Source organism: Neltuma alba, unplaced genomic scaffold (assembly GCF_004799145.2).
Source record: "Neltuma alba isolate B1F8T4 unplaced genomic scaffold, ASM479914v2 tig00002908_pilon, whole genome shotgun sequence".
NCBI lineage: Eukaryota > Viridiplantae > Streptophyta > Magnoliopsida > Fabales > Fabaceae > Neltuma > Neltuma alba.
This window is the reverse complement of record NW_021633067.1, coordinates 44,553-54,401: the sequence shown is the minus strand read 5'-3', so window position 1 is coordinate 54,401 and position 9,849 is coordinate 44,553. Positions and strand designations below refer to the sequence as shown.

Below are 9,849 nucleotides of genomic sequence, written 5' to 3'. Positions count from 1 at the left end.
AAGTGAAGGGAAAAGAAGCTAGATTGACTCTAGAGAGAGTATACGTAAGAATTTTCAAAGAAATAAATATATGATTCATTGTTTGTTTCATTTTCAACTTATATTCAAGATTGTGCATCTTGTTGTTCATGTTTAGTGTCATCGTCATTTTGGTCCTGAGATGGATGTTTATCTGAGTGAGAGCCATCTGCAAGGTGGTCAGACTGATCATGAGAAGCAGTGTTCTTTTTGTGAGCAGTGACTTGCTTGACATGGTTGTAATCTCCTTTCTCCATGAAAAGTTGAGCAAAGTGGTGCCTGCAATACAGGACACCGTCAAGTGCAGCATAGGAGGAGTGTGTGAGAGGACACCCTGCATGAGCACACCTAAAGCAAGTCTTGTGGTAGCATTCTCCTTCCAGTGTCACCTTTTGCAACAACAAACACAAGTTTATATTTAACAAGGCCTGCAACTTTTTTCTTCCTGTTTACATCACAATTCTGAGTGGGAAGCATTTGAAATTACAAACCTTTTCCAGAGGATAGACAGTTTTAGTGCAAACTGCACATTTGTCCTGGGTTCCACTGAACAATGAAGAGAGTTTATTTGAGTTCTTGCTCTGTTCACATCCCAGGAAGAGGAGAAAAAAGGTTATTTCAGCAAGAGTATTGCAAATGAACGATTACAGTGGGTCAATGTGTTGCACAGAGTCTGATGAATAAATCATGCTACTCACGGCTTGCGACTTCTTAAAGAGTTTTTACATTATATACGGATGGCTCAAAACAAATACAAATACCTTCAGCCATATGCCCATAAGCTTCTTTCAGTCAACTAAATCAATTTTTAACTATCATGACAGCAAATAAACTTAAACTCTGAACCCTCATTCTTCAATAATAATATCAGATGGCTCTTATATTGTTTCTACCAAGAATATCCTTAGAGTTTGTTAGAAAAAGCATACAAAAAAGGGAGGATATCGAGCATACCGTCTCATGTGATTTTTCAGAAGACTTTGCTGCAATGTTTGTGAAAAAGTTTGTCAGTTAAATGGAAACTTATGAATGGAAGCAATAATCTGCACTGCTTAACACTGAAAGAAATGAAATGAGATGAAAGATTGATCATGTTGTCATTACCTGTGTGAAAGTTCTTGCTGAAATTTCCAGATTCCTTGAAAAGCTGCTCAAAATGAGGCTTGCAATACAGAACTCCATCCATTGAGGAGTAGCTACTCATCTGCCCATCATATTAACTTTGTTTGATTCACATTCATTGCAGTTTAAATATAACTTTCAAATATCAAGATTCTGAGAATTTCATCCTCTTTATGAATTTACTGAACTTGACTCAAATTGATTCCAGCTCAATAGGACCTCTAAAAAGATCAAATTCTTATCACCACTTCTTCTAATTATTAAGACTAAAAGATGTGTCATAGTTCACATGTAAACTAAATTTCATCAATTTTTGAAGAAAAAGACATGAAACTGAGGATAAAATCGGCAAAAGAAATAGTACAGACATAAAAACAAAGGAGGATACCGAAAGGAACCCCTTGCAGTGACTGCATCTAAAGCAAGATTTATGGTAAGGAACTCCCTCAAGAGACAACAGATCCACCACATACACAGTCTTATCACATGCATTGCATTTATCCAATGTTCCTGTAAATGCCATTTCTCTTCCTTAAACAAACAAATTACAACGTGCGTACAAATATATGTACTGTATATTGTATGTGTGTTTCTGCTGTTCCTTAACTGACCCAAACGATATAACTGAGGATTGAAGGGATGCTGAAAGAGACAGGACTCATACTACAAAATGGAACGATAAAACAGAGCCATTGGTTGATTGGGTTAGATTATGTGTTAGGAAATATTTTGAGACAAAGATGGAAAACTTAAGGCGTGATTTGTGGATGCAATCCAATTGATTGGAGTGAATGAAGGGTTGCTTCCTTTTGACTTTTTCAAGGCTCCACAATTAAAGAATGATGCATTTAAACATAACTAATTAAATTAAACCCTTGTCACATAAGTAATTAAATCAATGAGTCTGAGACGCCGACAGGGATACTTAAATTTAGAGTGTAGTTTAAGGTTGAAATGATAGTTGTGCCCAAATAATTGTCCTTTTAAAATGGCGCGAGTGCACCGGGTTCCTCTCGAAAACAGTATATTGAAGTTTACAAAATTTTAATTTATTTTGTATTTTTAATATTCTTATTTTGTATCCTTAACATAAGTATTACGTTCTGATATATTTTACGCTATATTACTAATTTAATTAAAACGTCTTATATTTGCACTTACTCTCACATATATTCGATAATAATTTTTAACTGTGAATTTAAAAGTAGTAATTAAGAATTATAAAATAATAAAATTTAAACCACTCATATTTAATGTCAAATAATATGTAAACTGATATCAGGTGTATCCTCCTGCTTATGTGCTCCTTCCATTTCCACCCATTGGTTCAATTTCAAGTTTTCAACATCAAAAAGACTATTACCCAAGGGAAAAAAAAAAAAAACGTTAAAAAGACTATACTAGCCTGCTTCAAGCAAAGCAAGTTCCAGGCTTGAACATATTTTGTGATGATCAAACCTTATTACTGCTCTCAACAACAAATGAAAACTAATGCCCTCTAGGGGATTTAGTCTGGACAAATACAGAAAAATAAGGAAACTGTCGTAATGGGTAAAACTCATGAGGCCAAGGTCATCCAATGGCAGACACGATCATGGAGGCAATACTACTTGTTGGCAGAGAAAGAGATCTGAAATGGTCTTTCCATGGCGATCAATTCTTCGAGAGCAGTTGACGCCACCATCTAGGATGTTTCTGACAACAACATTCAACGACTGGATTCCCTTGACTTCATATATCTCTACCTTAACATTATCATTCATCCATCTGTATCTTTCACTTCCTGCATCTAAGTCCAAAGCAGACAACTTCAAAAGAGGAGAGACCACTGCTTTTACCCACTGGGGCGTGATAATCTGCTTCAACCTCTCAACATCAGGGGGGAAATGTGGGATAAGAGAAAAGTTTAAATCATTTCCTTTATCACCAGCTCGGCTGTGGGCTAAGCGGTACAGAGGAATCTTCTGGCCAGAAGGGGCAGGTGAAGCTAATTCTGAGAAAGAATTGTCAGTTTCAGCTTGTACATGTATTGGCCATATCAATGTATGAGTCAGATTGCATTCAGGAACGACCACTTTATCTGAAGGGCTTGTCCTGCAGCTCTTCACATCAATTCGCCAGAAAACATCCTCTCGCCTAACCTGTAGGGATTAGTGTCTTGATTAGTCAAGAAATCACGGCCTTCTAACTTTTCACTAATTTTATTTGCAAAATAAATAAATAAACAATATAATCTAACAAGATTAAAGGATGAAAACAGAAAATTTATTTAGTTTTGATTATAAAGTGCACATAAGTGAGGTTTACGTGCAGGCATATGCGTGTACGGGTATAACAGTGGTCAAGAGAGAGAAGAATACCAATCTCTTTTCTAGAAGAATTTCTTTCTTCACTCCAGTACTGCATTCAAGAAACAGGAAAAACTTATCACAGTTATTATAAAGGTTATTGGGCATCGAAGATCATAACAAGAAGGAAAAATATCTATCATTAAGTTTACGGAATAAAGTAGCTCTTTGTATTCAAACAAACCCAGTTTCAATTTTTGGGACCCACCTCATTTAGAAGTTCAGCTAACCGGGCAATGATCCATTTATATGATAGCAATCAAAACAGGAACAGTTTTCAAAAGCCAAGTGAAACTAATGAAATTGCAAATTGCAGGTTATATACTTGATACTTCTTCTTCACAACAATCTATCAATGACCAATCCGGCAACAAAACTAAATGACAGAAAAAGTACATATGCGGTTAGTTCTTCCTTGATTTCAGAACATTTTTTTCTTTCATAAATATTTATAAAAGAAATTTTCATTTCAGAAAGATTTAGATTTAAGAATAGAGAATATATCATTCTAAGAAAGTAAAAGACGAAGAAACAAAACAAAACAAAACAAAAGGACGCAATGCGTCAGTATAAAAGCGCCATTCAATCCCTCTATAACCAGCAATAGACCAAATTAGCAGATGACCGCAAAGACGCCAGAAGAGATCAAAATTACATGGTGGAAGGTTATATTGACAACATAGAAATAACTACGTAATTATTGGTGCTTCCAACAAATTCAGAAATGCTAATTCGATGCAAAATTAAAATTTCAGCTTTTTTTTTTCCTGTGAACTCGTCAAATGCCAAATAAGAAGATAAAGACTGTCAATTGAACCCTGACGCAATATTTACATATATAAATACTCCACAGGAAGAACTTTAATTAAAAAAATTTTGCATACTAGACTTAAATGGAGGATGTCGAAGAGCATTGACCTGATACCACCGCCACCAGCAGGCCCATTTGTATACAATGCCGTAAATTCTCTAGTAAATTGGACAGCATGTTCCTTCTGTGCAAACAGTCCATCCATCCGTAACCTTATATCTTCACTAGTCTCCCAGGATGAAGAATTTGCATCAATGCTGGTAGCCTTTAGGCTATCAACTCCAATTATATAAGCAAGAATTTGGGAGTTAAGATTGGGAAACGATTCTCCCATCCATGATCTAACCTAATCAAGTACATGAACAAAATGTTAATTGATGGAGAGCAGCAAGGACCAAGCAGTTGCATGTTTTGTCCAAAGCATTAATTTCTTTCACCTAGTACCTTAACTAACTATAAAACTTCCTAACTAGTCAACTTAGCTCCTCTAACTAGTTATTTTTATTGAGAGTTAACTAATTTTAACTAACTTTCTTAATTTGCATAAATTAATTAATTGGAGTTTATAAAAAGGGCCGCAGGGAGTAATTCATTAAAGTACACGGAACAAAAAGAATCATTACGTCTCACTGGTCTGAATGTTTGCTTCATGAAAAGGTTGTAAAAGTTACCAAAAATTCAGCAGCTTTAGCACGTTTGACACATTCATAGCCACCATAAGATATCTCTCCCCATCCCTTCCATCCGCACTCCTGAAAAAGGTATATGATGCATCAAAACAAATGGGAAAAACCGAATGCCTCCTTTGTACAAACTTCAGGAAACAAATCGTGCATTGAAATATCGGCTAATATCTTACATAATTAAAGCCACAAACAAGCTCTCAAACATAATGAAGAAGAAGGTGACTGAAGGCAAAGCTGCCTCTAAAATATTATTTCAGAAAAAAAAAAGCCTAAATTATTTCATATTGTTTCTGAAATTGAGCAGCTAATTTTCATGCAGCAGGAGGGCATGCAATACAAAATATTTTTACTTAAAAAAGAAATTAAAATGAAAAAGAAAGTAAAATGAAATGTAAGATTGTATGGTATACACTATGTTAATGCCATTGAAAAGCATCACCGTAAAATAACCCTCAAAAGTTATCAGAAGTCAAAGTTTTTTCTTTTGTCCAGAAGATGTCCAAGTTGACCATTATATGCATAACATTTCAAACAAAGTATGCAGTTGATTGAGAAGTAGCTTGGATCTTACAACTACAGCAGGATGACAGCCAAGACTAAACAATAAACTATCACCACACAAGACAGTGCAATAGGACCACTTTTTATGACAGGAAAAAGAAAAACTAAGATAAGATCGTGGAAGTAAGTTCCTAATTTATTTAATTCAAGTCCTACATGCTCTTCTGAAGACAAGGATTAAAAATCACACCTTTGGAACCAACTGCAGAAGTTCATTAGGAACTGGTTTAATGGAGGGTTTTGCCCCAATGCAGAGAACACTACAGCTTGAAATTGGAAGGAAAGTAACATTCTGAAAATCAACAACCTGTTCAAGAACAAGATGAAAATTTTCCCCATATGCCATCTTCTGATCATAACAGTACCTTCTTTTTGTCAAATAGCATGACCAACATGACACTAAACTTACTAAATCAGGGGTCACATAAGCACCAGGATCTCCAACCTCATAAAGTAGTTGTTCAGCACATGTACCGAAATTTAGTACTCCACCACTACCTTCCGCCTTTGCTACACACACTTGTCCATCAAAACAAACTTCAGCATAAGGAAGTGATAAATCCAGTAGCTTCTCAAAGGGTATATCTCGATACTTGTCTCCTACAATGTGTAAGATGAAATTTAAGAGAATCTATTTATTCGCCCAAATTCCAAAGTTGTATCTTATATGCTAGGAAAGAGATATGCAACATAAGCAGACCTGGATGCATGAAATATCCACCAGTGAGTTGGCAGCCACACTCTAGAAGGTGCCCAGCCAGAGATCCTTGTGCTAGTTGATTTAAGTCATCCCAATTCCAACCCAGCTCATAAACCTACACATATACCAGCATAATCACCAAAAATTTAATGTAGTTGGTATGCAGCATGCTCCACAGAAAACAAATTATTTTTTCCTTAAAGAATGCCCAATTAATTCAATGAATCCCATTAAGAACCTATTGTTACTCTCTCACCGGGTCACTTTCTTCATTGATCTTCTTTAATGGATAAGTTAGTTGAAGTCTCTATTTATCTCCTTAAACTAAAGAATCTATTTTGTAACCTAAAATATGAATAATTGTACAAACCCAACAAATCCCACAACTGAATCCTTCTGTACAAAAGTACAATTCAGTTCCTTCAAATAAGAACACACTTCGATGGAGGAATAGCTGGGGATTAGGATGAGACAAAAATATCAGATTCCATACCATAGGTGACAAGAATAAAGCAGCATCAGCAATTCTTGAAGTGATTATCACATTTGGTTGGTACTTTTCAAGACAACGAACAATAGGAGCTGCTCCCAGGTAGGTGCTGACACCCTTCACAAATAATTATATATAAAACTTGAATACTTTTACAGCACAATTGTCATGAAAATGCAAATGCAAATTTGTTCTTTTAATGTGCATGTTGTATGGGCTAATACGGGCCAATATCTTCTAATTATGGCTAAATTCCTCAATTAAAGAAAGATGATATGCAATAACAATTAACTTCGGTCAAATCCTTTAAACAACTATTGAGGATCAACTAAACTGGGGAAAAAAAAATTTATCACTAATTTCCTAAATTCTTGAAACATCAATAAATTTTGTAAGATTTCTCAAATGACAATGCAATAGCAGAAGCAAACAGGAAAAAACAAAGCTGTCACTTCGATGAACAAATATAAAGGAAAATAAATTCGCAACTTCCTGCATCTCCTAATTCTTAGTACATTTTAAATAAATGAAGAAACAATGCAAAAATATCGTGAGTCAAGATTTTTCATATGAAAATGCAATAGTAAAGCCAGACAGGAAAAAAACAAAGCTGTCACTTCAATAGCAAATATGAAGGAAAATAAATTGACAATTTTCTGCAGAAAGAGAGAATTGGTTGGTTATCAACAAATAACTTGAAGCCAGAAAGAGAAATGACAGATAATGCATTAAATATATGATAGCAGATGCACCCAAGAGACTAGATTCTTACACCCTCCATGTTATGCAATCTCTCAGGTAAGCATCCTGAACCTGAAAAAAATAGACGAAGTTCGAATATTATAAAGATCTAATGTCGCAAAGTTAAGCGGAATGAATAATAAGAAAACCTCAGAAAGGCCCTTTAAAGAAGCTAATGGCAAAAGACAAAACAGAAAGCAGATATAACTATAAGGTTAAGTCCTAGAAAGTTAGAAATGGAAGTGCGAACTGCTTATTATAAAATCAGGTCTAGGTGCAACAGCTCCTACCAATTGGATTCTTCCAAAGTGTTCATCAATCAAAGAAGCAGAAACAATCTCCACACCATTGTCGCACTAAAACCGTCTTCCTAAAGGTGCAATCACCCAGTATACATCAAACATAATGGAAAATCTAAGTTGTAATAGTAGGTAAAATGAAATTCCATAGACAAATAAATAGAATTGCATTCGAATTGATATTTCAAAATGCCTCTTCATATTTGCAGAATTCATTTGAACTACAAAGTAAAGTGTGCAATGAAATTTAAATACCTAAACTGGCGGTGGATATCTCATGAGCAACAGCAACAGAAACATTAAGCCCCAGGCTGCTAGCTATTTCTAAGACTTTTGCTTGAGCACCCAGCGGGTCCACTTTAAGAAACAAAGAAAGGACTAAGTTAGAAAAATGAAATGCATCTATTTAGATACTGCGTCAATGCAAACCACAAGCACTATGCTATCATATGAACTCTCTTGACACTCAACAGCATCAAGTGATCCAATATGTGAAGTCTTAAAAATTCTTACTTGCACCCATATTGGTAATTATGCAAGTTCCTCTCTCTGTAGCTTGAGGCAGCAATGTATGCATCCAGTCAGATACTGCAATAGAAGTTTACAACTACCACGAACTTAAAATTAGAAAAATGAAAAAGACAGCATAGTAAAAAGATCAGTTGAACTTTCACTAATTCGATTGTATCACTCAGAAGGTGCAACTGGTGACACGGCTTAGGTAGAAGATACAGACGTAAACATAACCGCATTACTCATTCAAAAGCGGCTGAAATAAAAGCATGAAGAAGACAAAGTAGACTTCATTCAGAATTTTTATTTTGTTGTTGAGCTCAGTGCTAGAAATGAATCTCGATATTCCACGATGTAGCAATACACAAGTTGCCCTCCCAGGAAACACTTACTCCGCGAATCATACCCATCGCCTCCAGAAACCATGATTCGATAACGATCAGCAAGAGTACGCTCTGCCAGGCATTCAAGCACCAGGTAGTTTAGTTCTTTGGCTCTTCTGAGCAACTTAAGAGCAGCCAAAGGCCTGTCACCACCAAACCCTGCTCCACAGCCAATGTAAACCTTATCCCTTCGCCTCTTGGGACAATTTCTCTGTAATAAAATATCAACACAGTGAACTGCTCTGCTGACTTAACTGGTAGATGAATGGGAATGACTAGAAAGAGAACATTAGCGAAGGAACAAGAATTTTACCAGCTTGATCGAACAGTTATGGATTTCTTCTCCATCCTTGGTTTCCATCACTTTGTGTCACCGGGTTCTCCTGCTGTTATTCACATACGAATGCAGATATACCGATTATGAAGATTATATTCGAAGATGATTACCGCTCTGAATATAATAATTCGGAAGCGAACGCAGCGAAAGAAATTGTTTTTTCGCGCGGGTGAAAAAAGAAAAATTCAAAAACCAAAAAAAAAAAGGGTGAAAGGAAAAGGACGAGGGAAAAAAATCTAGTCACCACAAAACTGGTTAGTGGAACTGGGCTCCTATGATCATCTCCACGAAGACAGCATTAGCAACTAGCAAGCAAACTCTTCCGTACTGGAGGAGGCGAATTTTTCGAATGCCTACGTGTATAAATAGAGACGTGCCACCTCAGCGGCACGTGCCAGATAACGTTGAATTTTATATATACGTACATACATTTATATATATATATATATACTCCTCCCGTCCTTAATATAAGACACAATTCTTGAGTTAGTTTTGGTCCTAAACATAAGACTCATTCCTCATATTTATCAATTTTCTCTAAATTACCCCCATGGATACTCCTTCAACCATAATTAAGTATAAGAGAGAGGGGGTATTAAGAAAGATGACTATGGTATTTTAGGAAAAATATGTCACTTTTCTTATAATTAACTAACTTACCTAACTTCCTTAATCTAAACAAATTAGTTCAATGGGTCTTATATTAAAGATCGGAGGAGTATATATATTAATATTATGATATATCTTATAGTTTTTTCTGATGGTCTTACCCCATCAGATATGCCATAAAAAAGAAGAAAAATGAGAAGAATACATCTCCTTGTTCCCACAAATATTACC

General features: G+C 35.6%; 2 protein-coding genes across 3 annotated transcripts; both read right to left on the bottom strand.

Annotated features, from left to right (window-relative positions):
- Nucleotides 1-104: 104 nt before the first annotated feature.
- LOC114739794 (LIM domain-containing protein PLIM2c-like) lies at nucleotides 105-1,663 on the bottom strand. The gene is made up of 5 exons (XM_028927870.1): nucleotides 1,529-1,663; nucleotides 1,123-1,222; nucleotides 973-1,001; nucleotides 510-599; nucleotides 105-407 (listed from the first exon to the last, which is right to left on the bottom strand). The coding sequence occupies exons 1-5, from the start codon at nucleotides 1,661-1,663 to the stop codon at nucleotides 105-107; spliced, it is 657 nt and encodes a 218-aa protein (XP_028783703.1).
- A 755-nt stretch (nucleotides 1,664-2,418) lies between these two features.
- LOC114739790 (uncharacterized) lies at nucleotides 2,419-9,178 on the bottom strand. Of its 2 annotated transcripts, XM_028927866.1 has the most exons (13): nucleotides 8,986-9,178; nucleotides 8,682-8,883; nucleotides 8,290-8,364; nucleotides 8,032-8,133; nucleotides 7,509-7,549; nucleotides 6,740-6,853; nucleotides 6,247-6,361; nucleotides 5,956-6,146; nucleotides 5,737-5,853; nucleotides 4,971-5,051; nucleotides 4,407-4,645; nucleotides 3,501-3,540; nucleotides 2,419-3,281 (listed from the first exon to the last, which is right to left on the bottom strand). In XM_028927866.1, the coding sequence occupies exons 1-13, from the start codon at nucleotides 9,031-9,033 to the stop codon at nucleotides 2,733-2,735; spliced, it is 1,914 nt and encodes a 637-aa protein (XP_028783699.1). In that variant the 5' UTR covers nucleotides 9,034-9,178; the 3' UTR covers nucleotides 2,419-2,732. The 2 variants fall into 2 exon arrangements, with proteins under 2 accessions (XP_028783699.1, XP_028783700.1); XM_028927867.1 differs by lacking the exon at nucleotides 8,986-9,178 and having other exon boundaries at nucleotides 8,290-8,383; nucleotides 8,682-8,761.
- Between the last annotated feature and the right edge of the window lie 671 nt (nucleotides 9,179-9,849).